The sequence below is a fragment of the Heteronotia binoei genome, chromosome 6 (genome assembly GCF_032191835.1).
Source record: "Heteronotia binoei isolate CCM8104 ecotype False Entrance Well chromosome 6, APGP_CSIRO_Hbin_v1, whole genome shotgun sequence".
Lineage (NCBI taxonomy): Eukaryota > Metazoa > Chordata > Lepidosauria > Squamata > Gekkonidae > Heteronotia > Heteronotia binoei.
The window spans coordinates 34,135,478-34,162,012 of NC_083228.1; the positions used below are offsets into that span (position 1 = coordinate 34,135,478).

The 26,535-nt window shown below is 45.2% G+C and overlaps 1 protein-coding gene across 3 annotated transcripts in view; it reads left to right on the forward strand.

Moving 5' to 3' along the window:
• The window catches only part of PCDH15 (protocadherin related 15), a 475,582-nt gene that overhangs the window by 190,957 nt on the left and 258,090 nt on the right, over positions 1 to 26,535 (forward strand). For all 3 annotated transcript variants that reach the window (XM_060241241.1, XM_060241242.1, XM_060241243.1), the window contains exons 10-11: positions 10,168 to 10,280; positions 20,809 to 21,015. In XM_060241241.1, coding sequence (XP_060097224.1) covers positions 10,168 to 10,280; positions 20,809 to 21,015 — 320 coding nt within the window. The remainder of the gene's footprint in view (positions 1 to 10,167; positions 10,281 to 20,808; positions 21,016 to 26,535) is intronic.

Sequence of the window (26,535 nt, forward strand, 5' to 3'; positions counted from 1 at the left end):
CTCCTCCCAAAGCCCACAGCTATATAGCCCTCTGCTGGCTGTTGCCCGTTTGGGCTAATTGCTGGCTCAGGGAGGCAGCCAGGATCCTGTCATAACTCAAGCATCCTTGCTCTTAGGAGGGCCAGAATCCTCTCAGAACTCAGGGCTCAGGGAGCGTCTTGCTTGTGAGCGTGCCGCCCTCCTCCGATCCCTGAGGTCCTGCCGGAGGCGGTCACGCACACGAGCCACCCGAGAGGGCGAGGCAGGGGGGCTGGGATCTTCTCCAGCAGGAGGCAGGGGCACTGGTGCAGGTGGCAGGGGCACAGTTTCCTCGTCAGACTCAACTTCCTCTGCAGGGTCCCCAGCACCCATGACACTATCCCCCCCCCCAGGGCCCCCCTCCGTCGAGGGACCTGGAAGGTCGGGGTGGTCGTTGTGGAACCGGTGCACCAAGTCCGGGGCATGAAGATTGTCCTCGGGCTCCCAAGACCGGTCTTCTGGGCCATATCCCTCCCAGTCCACCAGGTATTGGAGGCCTCCACGATGGTACCGGGAGTCCAGGATCTGGCGCACCTCATATTCTTCCTCATCATCCACCAACACCGGTGGTGGCGGCGGCGGGCAAGGAGGCCGAGCTGGGTCAGGGGGTGCAGCTGGAACAAGGAGGGAGCGATGGAACACAGGGTGAATGCGGAGGTGGGGTGGCAACTGGAGCCTGAAGGCGACGGGGTTTATTTGGTCCGTGACGGGGTAGGGTCCAATGAACCGCGCATCCAGCTTGTGAGACCGACCAGGCCGGCGCAGGTAGCGAGCTGAGAGCCACACCTGATCCCCTGGCTGGATTGGGGGGCCTTCCTGCCTCTTCCGGTCCGCAGCCAGTTTATAGGCTTCCTTGGCCCGCTGTAGCTGCTCCCGGAGCAAGTCTTGGCTGGCGCGGAGTTCTTGCAGGTAGGCCTCGACGGCGGGGACATTCGTGGGTGGCAGGATCGCCGGGAAGAACCGAGGGTGGTACCCGTAGGTTGCAGCAAACGGGGTCATTTGGGTGGACGAGTGGACCGCGTTGTTGTATGCAAACTCCGCTAGAGGCAACAGACTGGTCCAGTCGTCCTGCTGGTAGCAGGTGTAACAGCGGAGATATTGCTCTAGTGTGGCATTGGTGCACTCTGTCTGACCATCAGTCTGTGGGTGGTAGGCTGTGGACAGGTGCACTCGAGTACCCAGGCTGGAATGGAGGGCTTGCCAGAACCGAGAGGAGAACTGGGGGCCCCGGTCTGAGATCAGGTGGGCTGGGAGTCCGTGCAGACGAAAGATGTGTTGCAGGTATAGCTGGGCTGTCTCCTGAGCTGTGGGAAGTTTCGGACACGGAATGAAGTGGGCCATCTTGGTAAATAGGTCGACGACCACCAAGATGCAAGTCTGACCTTTGGATCGTGGGAGTTCTGTAATGAAGTCCATCGAGATGGTGTCCCAGGGTCCTGAGGGTGCGGGCAAGGGCTGTAACAACCCCGAGGGTTTGGCCGGGACGTCTTTGGCCCGCCGACAGACATCACAGGAGCTGACATAGCGGGCAACATCGGAGCGCACTCGTGGCCACCAGAATTCTCGCGTCAGCAAGTGGGTGGTCTTATGCTGTCCAAAGTGCCCGGCGGGTAACGAGTCATGAGTCAGGCGTAGCACTTCTGCCCGCAAGGGCCCGGGCGGCACATAGAGGCGTTCGCGGTGTAGCAAGAGACCGCCTCGAGTCGTGAACTCGCCTGCTGAGTCGTCTTGGAGTGCCTGGAGGTGTTGCTGGACCCAGGGATCGTTGGCCTGGCTAGCACGAATGTCCTCCACGAGTGTGGGTGAAGTGGAGGTGGCTGCAAATACTGAGGGCGGCAGGATGGGAGCAGCGGGCGCGGCCTCAGTTGAAGCAGGGGCGTATTCCGGTTTCCGGGACAGCGCGTCTGCTTTCCGGTTCTGGGTATGGGGGATGTAGGAGATCCGGAAGTCAAAGCGAGAGAAGAATAGGGACCACCGGATCTGGCGCTGGTTGAGACGGCGGGTGGTCTGGAGGTGCTCTAGGTTCCGGTGGTCAGTGAGCACTTGAACAGGGTGGCGAGCCCCTTCGAGGTAGTGCCTCCAAACCTCAAAAGCCGCCTTGATCGCGAGCAACTCCCTCTCCCAGATGGTATAGTTCCTTTCCGCAGCTGTGAGCTGGCGCGAGTAATAGGCGCAGGGCTGGAGTGGCTGAGACGGCTCCTCGCGCTGGGACAGCACTGCTCCCAGGGCCACGTTGGAGGCATCAGTTTCCACCGTAAAGGGAAGCTGGGGGTCAGGGTATCTCAGGAGTGGCCCGGTGGCAAAACGGGTCTTCAGGGTGGAGAAGGCGTTATCGGCCTCTGGGGACCAGCAGAAGGGTTCTTTGGGGCGGAGTAGTTGAGTCAGGGGTGTTGTCAGGGAGGCATAGGCCGGGATGAATTGCCGATAGTAGTTGGCAAAACCAAGGAATCGCTGCAGGTCTTTGCGATTCTGAGGAGCCTGCCAGGTCAGGACCGCTTCTACTTTTTTCGGGTCCATGAGGATCCCTTGCGGGGACACAATGTGACCGAGGAACTCGACAGAGCGCAGGTCGAAGTCGCACTTCTCCAGCTTGGCGTAGAGGCCATGGGTTCGTAGGCGCTGCAGGACCTGGCGGACGTGCTCGGCGTGCTGGGCAGGATTGCGGGAGTAAATTAGGATGTCATCTAGATATATGATTGCGAAGCGGTCGAGCAGGCCCCGGAATATGTCGTTCATGAACCTCTGGAAGACAGCGGGGGCGTTGATCAATCCGAAGGGCATCACCAGGTGCTCGTACTGCCCGTACCGGGTCCCAAATGCGGTCTTCCATTCGTCTCCAGGTCGTATGCGCACCAAATTGTACGCTCCACGGAGGTCCAGCTTGGTATAGATTTGGGCCCCCTTTAAGCGATCCAAGAGTTCAGGGATCAGTGGTAGAGGGTACCGGTCGCGGATGGTGATCTTGTTCAGGGCCCGGTAATCATTGCACAGCCGGAGCTCCCCACTTTTCTTCTTCACGAAGAGGACTGGAGCAGACAGGGGAGAGGTTGAGGGTCGGATGAAGCCGCGTTTCAGGTTCTTATCTAGGAAGTCTCGCAGAGCGGCCAACTCAGGCTCCGACATTGGGTACAGACGCCCCACCGGGAGTGGTGCCCCAGGTACCAAGTCAATGGCACAGTCATAGGGCCGGTGAGGGGGAAGCTGATCCGCTCCCGTCTCTTCGAAGACATCGGCGAAATCCGCATACTTCTGAGGGAGCTGAGGACCACCACTCGGGATGCCAGCTGCCAGAGTGGTGGGAGGAGTCAGATGGGGGCATGGGTCTTGGAAACGTAGTTCCTGCTGGGCCCAGTCCACGATGGGGTTGTGCAGCTTCAGCCAGGAAAGGCCCAGAATCAGTGGGAAGCGAGGCATGCGGGCGACATTAAACTGCAGCTGTTCTTGGTGCTGCTGGACGTGGAAGGTGATGGGACAGGTCTCCTGGGTGACAGGCCCAGAACGGAGGAGGCGCCCGTCAATAGCCTCCACCAGCGACGGAGTCTCTTTTGTCTGCACCGGGATCTGGTGCTGTTTTACAAAGGCGGCATCTATAAAACAGTGGGCTGCTCCCGAGTCCAGCATGGCATACACGAACAGCCAGCGTTCGTCAGGCAGACGGAGTTTGACTGGTAGCAGGAACGGGCCCGGGGTATCAGCCCGCTGTTCGGAGGACCCAGCTAGTCGCCCCAGGCTGGGGGGTCCACTTACGCCTGGGGCTGCCCTTTTGGCGGCGGTGGCGGTGAAGGCCCGGGTATCTGATGCTTAGCAGGGCAGCCAGAGGCATAGTGGCCTGCCGTGCCGCAGTAGAGGCACAGATTCTGTGTGCAGTGTCTGGCCTTTTCCTCTGGGGTCAGGCAGGGTCGAGCAGCTCCAAGCCGCATAGGCTCGTCCTCGGCGCTGGTACGAGCTGAGGATGGGCGAGGAGCCAAGTGGCACGGCGCAGGGAGCTGGCGCCCTCTGGTCTTGGCTTGGCGGCGACTTTCCAGGCGGCCATCGATGCGGAGGCAGAGGGTGATAAGTTGTTGAAGCGTGGGTGGTGGTTCCACCCTGGCTAGTTCATCCAGGACCTCCTCTGCCAACCCCTCGGTAAACTGGTCCATCTGGGCAGCCTCATTCCACGCCAAGTCTTGGGCCAGGAGCTTGAATTCGGTGGCATACTGAGCCACCGAGGATTTGCCTTGTTTCAGTGCCCTGATCTTCCGGTTGGCTGTGGCTGCTTGGACTGGGCTAGAGAAAGCAGCAGACAGGTGGGCCTCAAACCCTTGGTAATTAGTTAGTAGGGGAGAGGATGCGACCAGCAAGGGTGTGGCCCATTTGGCCGCCTGCCCCTTTAACAGACTGATGATGAAACACACCTTTGTCTTGTCATTGAGGAAGTCCCGTGCTCTCAGTTCAAAGTACAGCCGACACTGTGCTAGGAAGGCAGGAAATTCTTCCACGGCACCCCCAAATCTGTCAGGTGGGGAAACTGGGCACTTGGCTGGAGCACTGGCCGCAGGTTGTTGCTGCAAGTGCACTACTGCCTGTGTTAGCTGCTGTACCTGGGCTTGGAGCGCAGCCAGTAGTTCTGTGGTTTCACTTGCTTCAGCATCCATCCTGTGGAGTGGGTGTTTGTCTGGTGGAAGCAATCTGTCACGGCTGGGGCCGGGTCAGGCAAAGTCCAGAGGCAGTCTGAGGTCTGTAGCCAGTAAGCAGGAGGGTCTGAGGCGCCAAATCCAAATCAGTGTACAAGTATCGCAGGTCCGAGGTCCAGAAGCCGAGGTCAGGGAGTCCAGAAGTCAAAAGCCAAAGTCAGGGAGTCAGGAACCAAAGTCAAGCCGGAGTGGATGCTAGGATGTCAGGGAGATGACTAGTTGCTTCCACAAAGCCTCCTCCCAAAGCCCACAGCTATATAGCCCTCTGCTGGCTGTTGCCCGTTTGGGCTAATTGCTGGCTCAGGGAGGCAGCCAGGATCTTGTCATAACTCAAGCATCCTTGCTCTTAGGAGGGCCAGAATCCTCTCAGAACTCAGGGCTCAGGGAGCGTCTTGCTTGTGAGCGTGCCGCCCTCCTCCGATCCCTGAGGTCCTGCCGGAGGCGGTCACGCACACGAGCCACCCGAGAGGGCGAGGCAGGGGGGCTGGGATCTTCTCCAGCAGGAGGCAGGGGCACTGGTGCAGGTGGCAGGGGCACAGTTTCCTCGTCAGACTCAACTTCCTCTGCAGGGTCCCCAGCACCCATGACAGAGAGTCAACCCCTCTTACCTTTAATGAGCATTTAGCCTAATTAGCCACCAAAGCCATTCTAACATAATTTTGTGACCTATTTCAACCCTTGTGCCCTGTAAAAACCCTACTGCTTCTCTCTGCTTGTTCTTTATTTCAATTTATAAGTTACAACCACTTTGCTATTCCAATCATCTCCAATTTTGATTGCTGTAATCTCCTTGCCTGTCATATCTGTACTAAGAATAACTGATAGGAAAACAGAGGCTAAATAGATAGTTGATTATATTATAGCTGTATTTATAGAACTGCAGCATTTTTTACTTCTCAGTCCATTTGATGTTCTAATTATGCTTGGTTTGGGTTGGCATTCATATTTCATGTAACATATGGCTAATTTAGACACTGGAAAAATCTTCTACACAGAGCAGTCCTGTGGATGATACAATACAAAATCCATTCAGCTGGGTCCATTGCTACAAATGCCACTGTTTAGGAGTATAGAAAAATGGCCCCCCGTGTGTGCCTCTGTTCTACCACAGAAGATGTGGAATTTATCCAGCTGAGTAAGATTCCAAGTCATTAAACCTCAATGACCATCACAAGATTGCTCTCTGAGTAAATCTGATATTTTATTGTAACTGTAATGTTTTAACCTATATAATCTGTTGACTATTTATTGTTGCATACCACCCTGAGCCCTGTTTACAGGGAAGCTAGTATAAAAATCAAATTTAAGAAATAAATAATAATTGCCAATCTAAAAAAAGAAACTTATTGCTTGCCATCACCAGAGGCTTTTAGGGATTCTGGATGGGCTCTTTAAAGACTCTTCTTCAATTAATAATCTCAGTTTTTTTCTGGACTCCTGTTCAAAATTATCCTGCAGATACAGGAGTTCTTGGAAATATCTCATGTTGTATTAATTCTTACCTAAGCTGAAGTCTCCTCACTACGGTTTTGTATCTATGTATATGAGGGACAAGGTAGGCTCTTATGTGGATGTAGAAGGGCCGCAATAATACCAGATTAATAAAGTCGTTAAGAAAATCAGTGTGGTGTGGTTAAGAGCTGTGGACTCTAATCTAGAGATCTGGGTTCGATTCTGATTGTTTGGGAAAATGCTGAAAAAAATACTGGACACATAAATATCCAGGGTTTTTTTCATGGACGGGCAATGAAAATGCCAGGCTGTTCAGATCAGTATCAGACACCAGGCACCACCAATGCTTCCTCTGCTTCATGAGCTAGGGGCATTAAAGTTGTGGGCCCATTTTTCCCAAGCTAAAACAAAAATGTTTGAGCCAGAAGCTAAAGAACTGTGAGCTAGCTCACACTAACTCACCTTAGTGGGAACACTCCTGATCATTTTGGTTGCTCGGTGTTGTTCATCTTATGCAACCCTTATGAATTTCGACAAATTCATACTTCATGCCAAATAATTACAGATACATCATTAATTCAAATTCAAAGAGCTGTAATTAATTACAGAAGCAACAGGAGATATTGGTTGAGCTATTTTGTTGGTATATTCTAAACAGCAAGTAAAGGGTCAATAATACCATTAACCTTTTAAATAAAAAAACTAACTCATTGGTTCCTAAATGAGCATGGGCCCACCTGATCTTGAAAGCTAAGCTGGCTCAAACACAGCCAGCCTGGGAACTGGTGCCACTAACAGTGAATTTGTTGTCATGGTTTCTTCTTGTGGATGTATCCATGGGCTGTTCTGCATAATAAATTTTCTAGCATGACAATTGGCAATATAAAATACAGGAAACATCCTTTTTCTCATCTGTATTAGATACCAGTCATATAGAACAATTGGATTTCTGTCTTGGCCTGTGTGTAGTAAAATATAGCTTGTCTACTCACTTTTTCCTTTTTTAAATAATAGCATGACAGTTCATATCTAGTGAATAGTGATGCTTTCATGTCATGATATTACAAAGACAATCAGCACTCATTTTAGCACACAGTGAATGTATCTGCATTCTTTTCAGGGTTAGTCATCTCCAATCGCTGCAGTGCAACAAAAAATTATAGATGAGCTCTAAGCCTCTTACAGGGCCAAATTTTCATAATGTAGTTTATGCTCTTGCAAATTTATGGCAGTTTTTGTGGCTAAAGCATACTTTTTAACAATAATCCAGCTTTGCAAATATATATTCCTCATTAAAGACGTATTCATTATTTTATTAATTATAAGAGGTGGCTTTGTAAGAAGAGTAAATAGCATTCCACCCCTCATGGACCCTTGCTACCCCTTCTTTGTTTGGTTCCCTTTTAGGGTTGCCAAGTCCAATTAAAGAAAAATCTGGGGACTTTGGGGGTGGAGCCAGGAGACTTTGGGGGTGGAGCCAGGAGACATTGGGGGTGGAGCCAAGAACAAGGATGTGACAAGCATAATTGAACTCCAAGGGAGTTCTGGCCATCACATTTAAAGGGACAGCACACCTTTTAAAATTCCTTTCTTCCATAGGAAATAATGAAGTATAGGGGCACCATCTTTTGGGGCTCATAGAATTGGACCCTCTGGTCCAATCGTTTTGAAACTTGGGGGGTATTTTGGGGAGAGGTACTAGATGTTATACTAAAAATTTGGTGCCTCTACCTCAAAAAATAGCCCCCCCAGAGCCCCCAATACCAACGGATGAATTCCCTATTATTCCCGATGGGAATCGTTCTCCATAGGGAATAATAGAATGCCCAGTAGACATTTCCCTCCCCCCCCACGCTTTCTAAAAGGGGGGAGGGCCTCCAAACCAGGGAATCCCCTGCCCCCTCCCTCCCTCACACACACACACACACTTACCAGATCTTCTTCCGGAGAACTCTTGCTGTGAAAGTGAAAGCAAAAGAAAGGGCGGGGCTGTTCTCCCAAGCCCTTCCTGCTCCCTGCCCAGCCTTAAAGCGGCAGACATTTTACAAACGGCTCAGGAGCTCTATAATGAAGCCTACAGGTATGTTCTCCCCCCCCTTCACCCCCCACCCCCCGCTTCTCACTTCTTGAAGACCGGGAGATGAGGCTGCAAACCCAGGGGACTCCCGCCAGAGCGGGAGGGTTGGGAAGCCTATTCCCTTTGCTCCCCTACACACTTGCTTTCTCCCATTTGCTTTTTCTCCCACTCAGTGTTTTCTTCCTAGCCTCTCCCACCTGGTTCAGCTTCCTTCTTGCCCCTTCCTGTGCAGTGCCCAGCCCCCACCCCTGCTTTGTGGCTCTCATTTTGCTCCATCCTCATCATATTTTCCTTTTCCTCCTCCTTACACACATCTTCTCTGTCTTTCCTGTCACAAATATTGCTAGTACACTTCTCTCTTCTTACAGGGGGCATTGGCAATGTTGTTTTTGATTGTCTAGGGAACCTACAGTGGTGACCAGGCTCTCATAATGTAGTCTTCCAGGATCTCCAGATTTTAAACTTTTCTGGGTTTTTTTTAATTTAATAGCACCTACCTTTAAAAAAAACCTTGGAAACCTGGTGATACAAAATTATAAAATAGCCCCTGTCCCCCTCTTCTGCGCACGGTGTGGGTCACTCATGAATATTAAAGATATTATATAATGTAGCATATGTTACATAGTAAGCACTTCCATAATGTCCCCTCATGAAGGAAGGAACTGAAGAGGAATCAGCCAGAGCAGGGAAGGAAGTCCCCTTACAGCAATACGCCAGCTGACATTCCTTAACACATATAACAGCTTGTACATCAGGGTTGCTGTTCTAAGCAAGTAAGAGACCTACTCTTCTTTGCTTTCACCCTTGCAAGACCCCAGTCTGACACTGTAGCAGCATCAGGTTAGAAGTATGTCCTTCTTAAAAGACATGCAAGTTGTGTATGTATCAAGAGCCCCTGCATCTTTCTGACTAGGGAAATCAGATGGGTGTATTTACATTACAGTTATCGTGGAGGAATAAGAGATTCCCGTTTAACTAAATCAAGTTGGATTTGGGGCATGCCCAAAACTACTTACATGAATGGTACTTCACCTAGGTATGATTCTGCTATACAAAATATGTGATGCAGCTCAGAATCTGTTCCATCACCTATCAAATCTCACCAATTTGTAGTACCATTTTGCAACCTGTAAAGAATATCCTTTTGATGTAATGGCACCACTTTGTATGGAGGATCCCTACTTTCAAAATATAGCTGTGAAGATAGCTAACATTTTTCTTGCCCGCAGTAAGAGGAGGGATTCATCTCTTCTGTGCATGGGTGCTTGCTATACACAGGCACAGCATGCGGTATAATTGTTAAAGCTCAGAGGAGATGTGTATACAGTGGGGAAAGTAATGCTTGTAAGAAAATAGTTCTAGAAAATTGTTTACTGAAGAAACTGGTTAGATTTTTTTTCCTTGTTACAATATAGATAGGCGTCATCTTCATTCTTATTTCCCATCCAGAGTTGTTATCCTTTATTTTATATAAGATGAAATGTGTATGCACAACTCAGTAAGGGTTTTTTTCTGCACTTTTTTTACATGCTGTCTTCCAGATTCTGCTGGAAATGCCATGCATAGTTTTTGTTGCAAGGGACAAACCTTGAATATATAGCCATGAGGGTAAGAATAATGCAGCAAAATGGAAGCTGTTGATCTGGTCTTAAACACTACACACTGACATTTCCACTCATCTCTCTATTATGGAAAAAATGAAACTTTCCAAAACCAACCAAATTAATTAAAAGTGATGACAAAGGAAGAAAGGAAGGAAAGTGATCTAAATGATAGATGGTTTGCTTGTGTGCATGTCCAAGTAGGCATTTCATTTTTTGACTGGAATTCATTATATTCTTTTATTTATGAGTGAAGAAGATACAATTTTTAAGTAAACTTGTGATTTTTTTCCCCCTATATCCTTTGTCTCAGTTATCCTGTTCAAACTTTGCTGTTTTCTTGCAGGAACTCCTGAGGATTATGCGCAGTATTTCAGTATGAATGTTACAACAGCTGAACTCAGCCTCCTCAAGCCAATAAACAGGGATTTTCACCAGAAATTTGATTTGGTTGTTAAGGTAATTCCATATCCCAGCATTTGTACCTTGCTGAGTAGCAGCGAATGCATGGATTATTGAAGGTCACATAAAGAATTCTTCCAGGAAAATATGTGATTAACGCAGAGTGGTAAAGCTGCAGTACTGCAGTCCTAAACTGTGCTCATGACCGGCTCAAGGTTGACTCAGTCTTCCATCCGTCTGAGGTTGGTAAAATGAGTACCCAGCTTGCTGGGGGGGAAGTGTAGATGACTGGGGGAGGTGATGGCAAACCACCCCATAAAAAGTCTGCCATGAAAACGTGAAAGCAACGTCACCCCAGAGTCAGAAACAACTAATGCTTGCACAGGGGACTACCTTTACCTTTTTATAAGGAACTAGTCTATATCCCTGTAGTGGGTGCTTTGACAAGTAGAATGCATGAAAAAGATTAAATACTTGGCACATAAAAGGCACAATCCAGTAAAAGTTAGTTGCAACTTAGTTCCACTAAATTCCAAATCTGTCCATATTTACTCACAAGTTAACGCTTCAAAGTCCAATGCAATGCATTTTACTGCTGGTTTGCTGTGTAAAAGTTCATGTAATTACAAATGTGTCTAATAAGTGTTTGCTACAAAATTAAATGTTCAGACTATTACAGGTTACTGACCATGATTCAAGAGAGTTAGGTACTTTTATGCCAGTTTTGTGGGTTTGGGTAACCATCTGTGTTAAATTGTGACTATTGTTTATTTTGCTTTTCTATGTGCATTTCTTTTTTAAAAGGCTTTTCGGCTTGGGATGCCTATCTAAGTATTTATTTTTCTAAAATCAATATATTAAATTTTGTGAGGAAGAAGTTATGGGCTTGAAAGACTGCAATATTTTAAACACCTATATGGCAAGTAAAACTAGCCATTTATCTATAGCAAGACAGAGAGAATAGCAATTTTACTTGATCATCTTAAACACTGCAGACGGTCAAATCTATACGTTCTAGAAGAGTCATAGAATCACAGAGTTGGAAGGGGTGATACAGGCAGGATTGACATGTCCCAGTAGGCCAGGTAGGTGACCATCCGGTGCTCCTTTCCCACCGCAGTGGCACTCGCCCTTGCTGCCCACAAAATGTTATTATTATTATTAATTATTATTATTATTATTATTATTATTATTATTATTATTATTATTATTATTATTATTATTATTATTACTTATGTTCAAATTACTTGATAGAATGTTATATATAGGATTTTCTGTTAAGTATATGTTTTTGCATTGTTTTGCGTGTATATGATGAGGAATGTGATAATATCTTAATTCACTGTCACTCTGTCGAATAGAAGAGTTTTACTCTGATTAGAGTGCTTAAATGTACATAGATTTTTGGCCACACAGGCTACTGGTTTGAGCACAGATTGGTAAAGCTGTGTTAACTTTCTGTTTCTCTTTTTGACAGTCACTGGTGCTGGGTTAACCAAGCACAATAACTCTACACCAACTTTTTAAAAAATCAATTACAGTTGTCCATGGCCACATTCTAGTGCCTTAATAACTGGCTGTATTATTAATGAAAATTTTTACAGGCATTATTAGATTTGAATTACTGTAGTTTGTGTGCAGTTGTGTGGATAATAAGCAAGGACATCAATCTGTAAGACTAATAATATTCTGAATGCTTGAATAATACCATTTAGTGCAACAACGTTGAAAGATCCATTACACAGGCAAGATATGGTAAACTTGTTGTTTGAATTTTTGTTTTGCAGTGTAAAACTCAACCAAATGGCTGTAGTTGTATCTTTTCAGGAAAATTCCCCTATGTGAGAAATCCAAAATTAATTCTCTCCTTATGGAGGAAGAGATTGGATTTATACCCCACCTTTCACTTGGAGACTCAGCGCAGTTAACAATCTCCTTTATCTTTCCCTCCGACTCTCTATCCCCTGTGAGGCAGGTGGGGCTGAGAGAGCTCCATGAGAATTGATCTTGAGAGAACAGCTCTGACAGAAGAAGATGATATTGGATTTATATCCCGCCCTCCACTCCGAATCTCAGAGTGGCTCACAATCCCCTTTATCTTCCTTCCCCACAACAGACACACTGTAAGGTGGGTGGGACTGAGAGGGCTCTCACAGCAGCTGCCCTTTCAAGGACAACCTCTGCCAGAGCTATGGCTGACCCAAGGCCATTCCAGCAGGTGAAAGTGGAGGAGTGGGGAATCCCGGTTCTCCCAGATAAGAGTCCTCACACTTAACCACTACACCAAACTGGGTCTCAAGAACTTGTGACTGACCCAAAGTCACACTATCAGCTGCATGTAGAGGAGGGCGGAATCAAACCCGGCTCTCCCAGATTAGGAACCATGCTTTTAACCACCACATGAAACTGGCTCTCATAAACTTTTTCTTCCCTACTTCTTTGATCTCCTCACCAGCTGTTTCCTTGCATTTCTACAGTTGTACAAAATATTGGGAGAAGACAAAATATAAAAGGAGCCTATCTTGAGGGTGGAATGAAGTAGATTAGAAGTTCTGAGTGTCAGTAGGTTGAATCTGGTTCAAGTCATTCCTTCAAATACATGGGAAATTTGCTGTAAAGTCTCGTGTGAATGATTAAAATAATTTGTATACACTATATCCCTGAAATAAGGTGATATTTTACCACAGCCTGAACTGAAGCACTACTTTGCTCATGACAAATTCATTCTGCTTCTGACAAGAAGAATAAAACTATTTTGTGGTTCTTTTTAACCTTGCCTCAGGAGTCCCTGCATATAGATATCTTACTTAGTTGCCCCAGCTAGGTATGAATGTCTGACGCATTCAACACTTTGGAAGCTCCAATGTAGGCACACTGTTAGATTTCCTAGGCCAGATTTAGGATTTCCATATAGAAAGGAACTCAAAACAGGTATCTTTTCATATGAAGACTTGCCTAGACTGTAAAACATGCTTGCTTTGTACGTTTCAGTTTTATTAAAGGGAAAAGACGAAGAGTGACCTGTGACAGTATATTATTTTTTTGTCTGTTCCCACTACCTTATACCTAGTATATCCTTTAGCCAGCATGGTGTAGTAGTGGCTAAGACTGGAGAACTGGGTTTGATTCCCCAGTCCTCTAAGTGAAGCCTGCTGGGTGACCTTAAGCCCGTCACAGTTCTCTCCAAACTCTCTCAGCCTTACCAACCTCCAGTGCTGGATTAAACCCTGTGGAGGCCCCTAGGCAGTTGAAATCTCAGGGGGGGCCCTCACAAATGATCTCATACTCAGTAGGCATGTACACTTACCTGCAAATAACTCCCACTGAACATAGCAGGATTTACTTTAACAGAAATATATGCAAGCCTCAATTTGGGCAGGAGCTCACAGGAGCAGAGCTCCGGAACCTCTAAATTTTATTGTGTTCTTTCTTTCTTAAACCTCCCCCCCTCCAAAAAAACCCACCCTTGCTTCTGGGCTCCATTGTTCAACCCCGTTTGAGAATTTTGCTGAACACTTAAGACTGAACAAACTTTCTAATATTTTCCCCCACAAAAAATGGGAAAATAGCCAAAACATATCAAGCAGACAGATGGAAATCTTCATCATGCCACTGTGGCCACATAGGAGAAAGTAATTTAAAAAGGATGATGGGAGTAAGGTTTTATTATGACAACTGTAATTCAAGAAGCATTTTAAGGTAGATGCTGAGCTGATATAATTCAGTACACCTTCCAGTGTTGTCAGCGACATGTAGCATATGCAAATGAGGTGCTAATGAGATCTGGCACCTTTTTTCTATGAATGACCCCCGAATATATACAAAATCGGTCTGTGAATATGACAAGGATGAGAGAAACAGCCTAAATAATAAAAACCCACTTCATTTAAATATGAAGAAAAACAATTATATTTTAATTGAAAAATTCACCATAATAATAGTTTACAAACAAGCTGGAGGAAAATACGTACTACTCTTAAGAATCTCTCTCTCTCTCTCTCGGCTTGGCTTCGCGAACAAAGATTCAAGAAGGGTGCAATAGTCCACGTTTGCTGCCACAACTATATTTGATTATTCTGTCCATGAAAAGCATGGCATATCTGATTTATGGTGACCCCAGAGAGGAACTTTAAGGACAAGTGAGAAACACAGGTGGTTTGCCATTGCCTTCCTCTGCAGAGCCTTCCTTGGTGGTCTCCCATCCAAGTACTCACCCTGCTTACCTTCAGAGAGGAGATCAGGCTATTCAGTGCCTCTTTCTCACTCATGCATGTAATGATTATAAAAGCAATACATTGTAAAAGGAAGCTAGGCAATTCAACCTGCACAAAATGAAAAACAGCCCGTATTGCCTGGAGAATTTCAAAGCCAGAATTCAACCATCTCAGCAAGTGAAGTGCTGGATTAACCAAGCAAACACTGCAATAATGCACAATTCTTGTAGTCCACTTTAACTTTATACATTTACAAATGTTATGTTACATTTTTCTCACTGCATAATCAGTCATTTGTCTTGCTTACAGCTTCTAAGTAACTCATAGTCAATATCTAGGAAGCTTTAACACATATCAGAAAACAACTTTTAAGCCTCAAAGTGTTGTTTAGAAGTAGTGGTGATAAGTGAAACGGCAGAGGCTAGAACAGTTTTGTATCAACATGGATTGTCCCACTTTCACAACAACTAACAAATCAACTGCTTGCGCTACTAGAGACAATGAACGAGGCACTAGCCATGCACTGAGTGCAGCACAACCACAGCTTGGAAGGGGACTGAAATGATGCTGATCAGAGCAAGGGCTATTAAGGGAACTAGGTGAGCATGGTGGGGAGCTCAATCAAGCCTTGACAGGAAAGGTGCTCTGAACTCTGCACAACAGACCAAAGAGAAAGACAGTGCTGCTTCTTGTCACTCAGCCCAATCCCACCTCACATCCAGAAAAGCAAAGGCACTGTGCTCTGTTAAAAAATCAATACAACTTGCCCTAGGGGAGCAGGAGAGAAGCGGCACTCCACCATGTTCATTGAGTCTAGTCTTTCCTTGCCCCTCTGCCAGGCTCTTAACAGACTCAGGTGGGGAGGGAGGATGGGGAAAAAGCAAATCAGGAGAATGGGAAGGCTGAAGCTGAAGTAGAAGGAGGCAATGACCAAAGAGGGAAAGCAGCAAATTGAGAAGGGGGGGGGGGGCGGGGAGAGAGCAAATTGGGAGGGTGGGAAGGCTGGAACTGGAGTGGAAGGAGGCAGGGAGAGGGAAAGCAGTGAATTGAGAAGGGGGGGGGAGAAAGCATGGGAAGAGAGTGAATTGGTCTCCAGGCCCAGATTGAGTAGAGAGGATAAGAATTTAATATCTAGACAGAATAAACTGGGGGGGGAGGGAGCTGACCCAGAGCCCCTAAAGGCGTGGAGGCCCCTAGGTTGGTGCCTACTTAGCCTGTTGAGTTAATCCAGCTCTGCCAACCTCACAAGGTGACTGTTGTGGGAAAGGGAAGGGAAGGTGCTTTGAGACTCATTAGGGTAGAGAAAAATGGGGTATAAAAACCAACTCTTCTTTTCAAAGATTTCAGGTTTTCACGGCTGGTAACATCATTAGGGTTTGTAGAATCTTTCGGGATCAAGTGCTGTGTTCTACTGGAGAAAGTTTTCCTTCCAGACGTTTTGTTCTCAGCTGCGGAGAACATCCTCAGTGGCGTTGCAGCCGGAGCAGGCGCTCAGACCTTCTTGGCTGCTGTGCATTGAGTGGGGCCAGGGCTGCTGGAGACTCTTCTTTATTATATCTTCTTTATTATATTACAACTCTTCTTTATTATATCTACTGTAGGTTTCTGAACTTGGTCAGGGCCAAGTTATTGCATAACAGGCATTTGCTAAGTGAACACAGATCAATGCATGGAGTGAACATGATGATCTCAAGATCAATCCGGCAATGAAAAAATAAGAGAGATGGTTTCTTTAGGCGGGAGTGCTGTGTGCTATGAAGGAAATAAAGGAAAAATCACAAGACTGGAAATGATACTTTGCTTTAAATTGTCTTTACTGTCTGGATCTTACAGACTTAAGCATGTAAATTAAAATGATTACAGCACATTGTAGATTTACGAATTTGTGCTGTTCTTTTTTATTTCATATTTGTCTCTTTGAATGCACTGAACTTTTAGCTCCTATTCTGCTCCATTGGCTTGGTTCAGAATTTACACTAAACCATGGATTAGCATGACATGAATGAACATGGAATTGCTTAGCATTTAGTCCTACTCTGACCTCCCCTTTCATGCTGCAAGCAAATTTGTTACATCCTCTTCTGTGGCAAGTGATAGCTTGCCAGAGCATCTATGATTTGTGCTAACTTTCTAGACTTGGATTTGTTCCTAGTTTGCAGTATTCTTGGTGTATCAATTTGTGTGTGGGAGGGGGCAGTTTGAAGGTTAGATTTAGGATTATGTCAATTGCAGTGGTAATGATGGTGGTAATTAGCAACACTACTTTGATGCCAAATGGATGAGAAGGCCAGCATACCAGGTACCTAGTTTTCTTTAAAAGAGAAACACAGAACCCTTGTCACTGACCCATTTCTGAAATTACCATTATTTTTAGATAGTTTTGCGTGGAAGTTGGTCTGCAGTAGAAGTAGGCTTGCCAAGTCCAATTCAAGAAATATCTGGGGACTTTGGGGGTGGAGCCAGGAGACTTTGGGGGTGGAGCCAGGAGACATTAGGGGTGGAGCCAAGATCAAGGCTGTGATGACCCTGAAGGGGGGGGAGGGCCTCCAAACCGGGGGATCCCCTGCCCCCACCTGGGAATTGGCAACCCTACTGGCCAGCAGGGAAGGCGAAGAGGGCCTCTCCCTCTGGCTACCAGTGCAGCGCAGCTCCCCTCCCGCCTTCCGCCAGCCTTCCGCATCACCCCTGGCCTTACCCAGTCCTTGGCTAGGAAGGCCAACGCGCCTCTGCCGCAGCCATGCCGCCTCCTCCTCCCGCTACAGCTCAGTTCAGCGCCGCTGCCGCCTCCTTCTCCTCCGAGGCCGGCCCAGCATGCCCCTTGCCGCCCGGCACCCACGCAGCCATAGGCCCAGCAGAGGGGCCGGGTGGAGAAGTGAAGCGCGCCCCCCCTTGCCCACACAGGCCACCTTCGCCCCCCGAAGGGAGTGGAGGGGCAGGTCGCAAGTCTGGCCTGCTCTTGCTCCTCCAGTGTTGCTGCTCAGGGTCCTAGAAGGACCCAGATTCGGGGCTCGCCATGCTTCTCCGTAGCTGCTCCTCCGAGATGGGCTCAGGGTGAGCCCATCTCGGAGGAGCAGCTACGGAGAAGAGGCGGCAGCAGCGCAGCCTCCCCGTGCTTCCGTTTTTTGGGGGAGCGGGGGAAGAGGCTGGAAAAACTGGGGTCCCCCGCCAGGGCAGGAGGGTTGGGAAGCCTAAGTAGAAGGTCCAAAAATACAACAATACAAACTATTGTGCACAAACAAACACTCTTAACTGGTGTATATAAAGTTCTATTATAATCAAATGAACAGCCTACAACAGTGGGCATACATTCATACAGTATAAATAGAAAACAACAGTCTCAAAACAATATACCAAGGAGGACCCCACACAGTCACTGAGTTTTCCAAAATGAGTACACAGACTCAAAAATAATGTTCCACAGGAGTCCCTCCGTTGTTTGTTGACTTCTGAAGGACAAATTCTAGCCTTCACGCAAACCCCGGATTTGATTGCGTTCCGCTGCTCCTGCAGCTTCCTCGTAAGTCAACTGAAAACTCCAGCCAAGTTCTTTCTCAAACGCCCATTTTGATATCTTAATTTGCGGCTGTTAGCAATTTGAGTGGTCCATTTTGCTTCCCCTAGGGGAAACAAAAAGGGCCACTCAAATGGCTGCAAGATTTCAGTGATCTTGATTGCTGAGAAGGCTTGCAGCTAGTTTAACTAGCAACCTAAATTGGCTGCAAGCCTTTTCAGGGATCACTTTTGCTCATCTCCCCCTGATTAAAAGGGGAAAGGAGCAAAACTGGCCATGAAATGGCTGGCAGCCATTTGAGTGGTCCATTTTTCATCCCCCTAGATAACTCTCAAATGGCTGTCAGCCATTTCCTGTTTTGAGCTACTTCCATTTTTACTAGAAGTGGTCCAAAACATCACTTACATCCTCACGCACCTCCCAGAACACCCCCAAAGGCCTCCACCAGAAAGAGAAGGGAATTTGGCAACCCTAAGTAGAAGAGCTAGATTCGAGTCCAGTAGCAACTTAGAGACCAACAAGATTTCGGGGGCTTTCAAGAGTAAACAACCCTGTTGTCAGAAGCATTTAGATATAATTCTGTTTTATTTTTTTAAATTATGTTGCTTCCCACTTACAAGTATTTTAGATAAATAAATTACATTTTTAACCAAAATATATGCCAAGTGCCTTTTGAACAAATTAACAAAAAGAATTTATAACATAAATGAGAAACAGGCAGGCCTTAGAGATGAAAGTTTGCTATAGACACTTGAGATACTTTGGCATGGTTTAGCTGGTTATTAAAAAGTTTATATCCCGCTCTTGTTGACCTTCTCTCGCTATTTCATTTGATTAGTATAGGCGGGCTTTTGCATTACTTTAGTCAGATGATATATTGATTGAAGACTTCTGTTTCTCATCAAAGCATTCTAAAATAGAACTTCCTTCAAGGTCACCCTCAAGAGGCATTTGGCAAGATTCCCTTTTGGTCTCATTGTTATTCAGTTTTGTTATAAATAATATAATTCTGATTTGTAGAGCAATCAGTACTTTCCTTTCACAACATTTTACTTGTTGTTATATCCTGATGAAGGCACAATTCTTGTGTTTCATCATCCATTTGTGAGCAGATGCCTTCTGTAACACCAAGCAGTTATCAGAAATTAGGCAACTGGATATTGGGTGGCAATATTGTTGAAGAAATTAAATCTTTTAAATAACTCTTTATTAGTCAACTGATCCAGGTAGAAGTGCATTTACTGCAATTAATGTGCTGCCGTGTTTCATGTGGGAGGCACGCATCATATTTGTCATTCCTTTCTTTGAGAAATCAGTTATTTGCATTGAGATCAGATCAAGTGGTTCTAAGTATGTTTCATTGGACCCTAGTTATGTTTTTCATAGAAATAGAATGTTAAAACCTTGCTCATCCTCCCCAGCACCACCACAAGTGCGTGTGAAGAGGTACTAGGGGGGAGTTGAAAAATACCATGTCAGAACATTGTATCTATTTCTTACACAGCTGGGGTTTAATTGGAATAAGCCTTGCTATTTAGAATTAATGGTCATCCTTTAAAATGAACAAGGATTTTTTATTACATAATTCAGAATGTGCTGTGGTGATGTTGCAGTCAGTAATTTTTCCCCAACTCTCCAAGGACGTTTTGAGTGGTGGGCAGAAATACATAAGATTGCAGTCTTAGAAAAGAAAAAAATGAGCATGCTGTCTTGATAAAACAGTTAACACAGCTGAACCAAAGTTAAACACTTTTTGTATCATTGATTTAAATGGGAGAGTTAAGTGCCTAACTCTCTCCAGTTCCAGTAAACATGATCTAAAAGCATATACCTTTGGCTGGATTACACCCATGTTTACTCAGTCATGATAAGAGATGGAGTCTGTGTGTAAAGATAAGACTTCTATACAGCAAACACCCATGTGCATGTGCACATACATCCACCCTGGATTGCTACCTAAGGCTTTAGCCCTATTGGAATATCCTTCCCAAATGTTGTGCATTGTCTCAATGGAAGCAAACAGGATCCATTTAAAACCACAAAGAAAAGAGACACAGACCAGGCTGGGAATAAAAGTGTTCCCTGATTGCATTAAAACTCATCCATTGAGTTTCAAGCCTATTCCTATCTGTATAGTTCCAATCTTGGCTGGGAAGGGGTGTGTGTGTGGTTGTTCTTGGTCATGATTGAATGTGATAGAGCAGTGGTCCCCAACCTTTTTGGCACCAGGGACTGGTTTTTGTGGAAGACAATTTTTCTACAGACTGGGGGTGGTAGGGGAGTGGTGGTTTTGGGATGATATAATTGTGCACTTTATTTCTTTTCGTTTGGTGTGGTGGTTAAGTGTGCAGACTCTTATTTGGGAGAACCAGGTTTGATTCCCCACTCCTCCACTTGCAGCTGCTGGAATGGCCTTGAAAAGGCAGCTTCTGGGGAGATCTCTTTCAGCCCCACCTGCCTACCTCACAGGGTGTCTGTTGTGGGAGAGGAAGGTAAAGGAGATTGCGAGCTGCTCTGAGACTTTGAAATTCGAAGTGGAGGGCAGGATATAAATTCAATGTTGTCATATTATTATTATTACTTTGTAATATATAATGAAATAATTATACAACTCAAGGCCCGGTTGCTAACAGGCCGCGGACCGGGACCGGTCCACAGACCGGGGGTTGGGGACCCCTGTGATAGAATATCAGAAACCGGCTTTTTTAAAGAGAGAGAGATATGAATGGAACTGCAAGCAGAAGCAAGCTCAAGGGCATAGATATACTGCAGGACAACAACAGTATATTCCAGCAGTCCTACCAGTTTCCAATTTGACCAGGAATGGGAATCCATTAAAAATTGCTTTTTGCTTTTGTAGGCAGAACAAGATAATGGCCATCCTCTTCCTGCTTTTGCCAACCTACACATTGAAGTTTTGGATGAAAACAATCAGTACCCTTACTTCACAGAATCTATGTATGAGGGCTATATTCTCGAGTCCTCCCCTGTGGGCACAACTATCGCCGATAATCAGAATTTGACATCTGCACTGCAAATCATAGCTTTGGATAATGACATAGAAGAGGTTGGTGCTGCTTTTAACTAAAATACTCATGTTCATTCACTAATGCTGGATGTGTCACATTATAAATAGATAAAAGAGCTGATAACATCATGATATTGCAAAAGTCTTAATTACCATGTGACAAAAACACTTCAGAATTTTATCAATGAGTCCTAAAAAAAGCTTGTGCTTCCAGTACAAAATCACAATACAGAGAGTGTTCCGGCTCAAACTATTGCTTCTAGGATCCATTCCAAGAGCCATGAAATATTTTCTCTAGTGGCGTTTGCAATTAAAGTGATTCAAGTTCAGGCTAGAATTGATATATGGCAAGTGACTGGGGTACAGGCTTCTTCTGATTAGTTCAGGGCTCGAAACAAATTTGGACAGAAGCAAGGAACAAAGGTTAATTGCAAGGGTGGGACGGAAATCTAAGGAAGTTTCAGAAACCTGTGTCAGTTTGGAAAACTTCCAAGACATGTTTTTGCCCTTTAGGAAGAAATGAAATATTATAGAGAAGCCTTGGTGATTCCATTGTACTTCACTATAAAATCTGAGGCAGGTAATACCATGAATGAACTCAGGCAGTTCATGGTAAAATGTATACATATATAGCATATGGTGTGGGCAGGATGGAGTGACTGTATGCCAAAGAGGATATAATTATTAAACAGAAGACAAGGCCTTATTATGCAAAGATAAGAAAAAGTGACCTGGTTTTTTTCTCTTTTCCTGTTTTACTTGTAGCCACTTTTTTCTTTGGCTTGAGTAAGCCAGATAGATTAGCATATGTCTCCTTCATTTTCCCTTTTAAAATTTGCTTCATGCAGCTGTTCTTGCTTGCTTTCCATCTAATATCTCGCTATATCTTGAACTAGTCTCCCCATGTCTTAGAATGTCTCCAGTCATGCTTGATTGTCTCATCTTAGTAGTGAAAAAGAGATAAGTTACTTCTGCTGAAATCTCTCCTATCCTTCTTTGCATCTGGCTACACTATAGCATGAACTAGTGCACAAAAATTGGTCAGTTTTCGAATGGTCAGGGCTATACATGATGGCAAATGGCTTCTTGTGTAGCCTATGAACACTGGAAACTCATACATTTTAGAAGAGTTGAAATAATACTGCTGAAAAGTTATGTTTAGGATCTGAATTCTGGTGGCATTTGTTTCAGAAGCATAGGATTGTATTGCTGGGTTCAAATCCCCATTTATCCAGGAAGGGTTACCTTAGGCAAATCACTCTCTTTTAGTCTGTCTTAGGGACTTACAGTACACTCTCACCATTCATATGCATAGGGGTTCTGTTCTTTAGATTACCACAAATGGCAAAATCTCTGAATACTGAGAGATGGGGGTTTGTCGTCCAGGGATGGTCCCACTCTCCCCCTTTACCACATGGAGGAGGATAGCTTGACTTGAGTGAGTTATGTTTGGTGTCCAGTTTGGCTGCGGAATTGCTGAATGAGTCATGCTACAGTGGTCAGCTCACCTGCCTAGACTGGGCAAGTTGCATGGCAATGCTGCAGCTGGAAACTGCCTTGTGAGTTCCCCAGCTAGGTAGGCACAGTAGCACAGGTAGTTCACAGCTCACCTGATGTGAACACTTTCTCCACACATAAACAAAATGCTAAAACATGTAATCGTGCAGAGGTAGGTGCTAAACATACCCCCAATTTCAGTGTGCAGAGGGAGCACGTGGGCAGGCCGTGAACAGGAGGTATGTGCAGGTGTGAGCTACAAATCTATAAATGGTAAGTATTGTGACAGTAATATAAACAGAACTATATATACTGCCTTGAGCTCCTTGGAGGAAAAGCAGAATAACAATAATTTTATTTTTGTTTAAAACCGTTATATACCACCATTCCATACAAATAGAGTCCTCAAGGTGGAAAAGATCAAATATTAAAATATTTCTATACTAATATACAATAGTATTTTAATATACAATAATATTTCGATATTAATATATGATAATTCACTAAAACATATAAATGTACACAGTACCAAAAATCTGGGGGGAAACCAATAACCCTTATTAAGGCATGTGGAACAGATGTGGTAGTATAATCTAAACTGAGGCATTTTAGACTGTGGGTTTTGGATGTCTTCCCAGTTGCCTTATTCCCTTTGGTTTACACAAACTCAGGTTTGTTGTTGCACACCTGGTGTCTGAACAACAAATTCTCCATAGATTTTCAGGTGCTGCAAAATTGCATGGGCTAGCAGAAACCCAAATTTATCAAACTGACTTTGATCTAAAACCTACAAACTAGGTACAAACACAATTAGCTAACAATCTATATGATAATTAGATTTGTTATATCATGCATGCAGTATGCACAGATTTACAGTCTTAATATCCATCCCGGTATTTGGAACCCATGTTGAACCCACTATAAAATGATTTTGCATGGTAGTACATTGTATGAGAACGATTTCCTTGTTCACATACAAATTCTCCACGTCATTGGGAGTATCCTCAAAGTGTACCATTTTGAAGAATCCTAAAAACACCCAATCTTGAGAATGCTGAAGTGAAACCAGAATGGGTCTGAAGTAGCTACCGTATTTTTCACACCATAAGGCACTCCGGAGGATAGGACACACCTTCCTCCTGGGGGGCAATCCGCTGCCTCTTCCTCCGATCCGGCGCTTCCCCGCGCCTGCTTGCCTGGCTCCATCTTCTTCAGGCAAGCACTGGGATTGCTCCACATGGCCCCAGCGCTTTGCAAGCACCGGCTGCAGAGGGGGAAGCGTGCTTCCTACTTCCCTGTGTGCCTGCCTTCAGCTGTGATGTTTAAAGCAAGCGCTGGGATCGGAGGGGGGAGGGAGCAATCCCAGCGCTTGCTTTAAACATCACAGCTGAAGGCAGGCACACAGGGAAGTAGGAAGCACCCGCCCCCTCCGCAAACGCAGCGCTTTGCGAGCGCCGGCTGTGGCGAGGGCAGCGTGCTTCCTACTTCCCTGTGTGCCTGCCTTCAGCTGTGATGTTTAAAGCAAGCGCTGGGATCGCTCCCCCAGCGCTTGCTTTAAACATCACAGCTGAAGGCAGGCACACAGGGAAGTAGGAAGCACGCTGCCCTCGCCACAGCCGGCGCTCGCAAAGCGCTGCGTTTGCGGAGGGGGTGGGTGCTTCCTACTTGCCTGTGTTCCTGCCTTCAGCTGTGATGTTTAAAGCAAGCGCTGGGATCGGAGGGGGGAGGGAGTGATCCCAGTGCTTGCTTTAAACATCACAGCTGAAGGCAGGGACACAGGCAAGTAGGAAGCACGCTGCCCCCTCCGCAGCCGGCGCTTGCAAAGCGCTGGGGCCACGTGGAGCGATCCCAGCGCTTGCCTGAAGAAGATGGAGCCAGGCAGGCAGGCGCGGGGAAGTTGGATAAGAGAAGGCACTAAGTACCAGGTCCTACAAAAAACAACCCACCATTTGGGAAGAGGAGAAACTTGCATCTTATAGCAGCCCAAATACCAGTTGGCTTCCCCATGTGCTGCTAGCTACAAAGCTAACTGGAGATGTGTTCCTTAAGCAGTTGGCTTCCAGAAATAATGCACTGTGTCTGACCTGGCATTTAGTAGATATGAATAAACCAGAGCTGGGTAACTTTAACTTGCAATATTTTAGTTAGTGGTTGTTATTGTTTTTGTGCATACCAAAGTTTTTCAATAGCATATATAGTAGGTAAATATATCAATATGCCAGTAGGTAGGGTAGGTATATCAGTTAATATATAGACTTACATGTCTGCAAAAAAGAGAGAGAGAGAGGCAGAAATAGAATTAGCCACGTTATTTTTATGGTATATTTTTAATCTAAAATACTTTCAGGCTTTTTGTCAACTTTATTAGTTCACATCTGAGCTATGCATTTGCAAAATATATGTTTAATTCAAGGTTACAATATATTTTATTACCTACATTAGGGTTGCCAAGTCCAATTTAAGAAATATCTGGGGACTTTGGGAGTGGAGCCAGGAGACTTTGGGGGTGAAGCCAGGAGACATTAGGGGTGGAGCCAGGAACAAGGGTGTGACAAGCATAATTGAACTCCAAGGGAGTTCTGGCCATCACATTTAAAGAGACAGAACACTTTTTCAATGCCTTCCTTCCATAGGAAATAATGAAGGATAGGGGCACCTTCTTTTGGGGCTCATAGAATTGGACCCCCTGGTCCAATCGTTTTGAAATTTGGAGGGTATTTTGGGGAGAGGTACTAAATGCTGTACTGAAAATTTGGTGCCTCTACCAAAAAAAACAGCCTCCCCAGAGCCCCAGATCAATTCTCCATTATTTTCTATGGGAATAAATTTCCATAGGGAATAACAGAGTTCCCAGCAGACATTTCCCTCCCCTCCCCCCGCTTTCTGATGAAGCGGGGGGAGGGCCTCCAAACTGGGGGATCTCCTGCCCCCACCTGGGGATTGGCAACCCTAACCTACATTAAATCAAAAGAGAAAAAGTGAAGATTCATTACAAAGGTAATTCCCTTTGCGAGTTAACTCCCTGAGGTAATTGGACTAGACAACTCCTTGGGTGCTGCAGTTTATTTCGTGCATGTGAGAATACAAGCAATAGGCTTGAAAAATTAATGAAAATATGTATTCCCTCCTGAATAGAAAGATAAAAGTTAGTCTTAATAATGCCATGAAGTTCACAAGGTAAAACATAGGATTAGATAGCACATTAAGTATTAATTACAGGATGAGCCCTTCACATCATCTTGAAACTCCGTATTTATTCTGTAGCAGAATTACTAGATCAGGCTCACGTAACTTGGTGACCCTCCAAATTGAACGCAGTTTATGAAACAAATCTGGAAAGTGATATAGATCCTGTTATTTTAATAACCCAGGAATTCATTATAAAAGGTGGCATCACAAATTCACATACCTAGCAACTTACCTGTTTCTGCTTTATCTGTTTCTGCTTTCCACCCTATTATCTCCTTAACTCTCGTGAGAGCTGGTAACCAACTTTTAAGCTGCCAGCCCAATAACTGATCTACAACTAATTTATCTTCCATGAATAATGTAAAGGCTGAAATTTTAATCTGTGTAACATCATGTGACTCCTCTTCTACAAACAGAGAAATGGATTGAATTTGAAGGAAAAGAGGCTGCCAGAGATATATCAAGTGGTATAAGTGTTTAAGTCCACATTTCTAATCCTTTTGAGAACATTTTAGAAGATTCTGACAGTGAATGCTTTTTTGCCTTTTTCCCTTTTATACGTCTTGTTATATTTATTTTTATACAAGTTTCCAAGTGTCATGAGTTTTTCTTCCCATGCTTACTTTTCTTTCTCTGTGTTTTTTTATTGTTGTTGTTTTGCTTTGTAGGTTCTCCCAGGTGCCATTCCTGTAGGTATTTTAGATGCTCATATTGGTGAATTAACCCTTCCTTGCTTGAGTTTTGTTCCCCCTCATCTGTCTTCCTGAGTGAAGGTCTTTGAAAATGAAAAACAAAAATTTACCTTTTTAGATAATTCTTGTTTTCTTTTCAAAAATCTAATTTTGAATTAAGCCATTGTCTACTCTCAAAAGC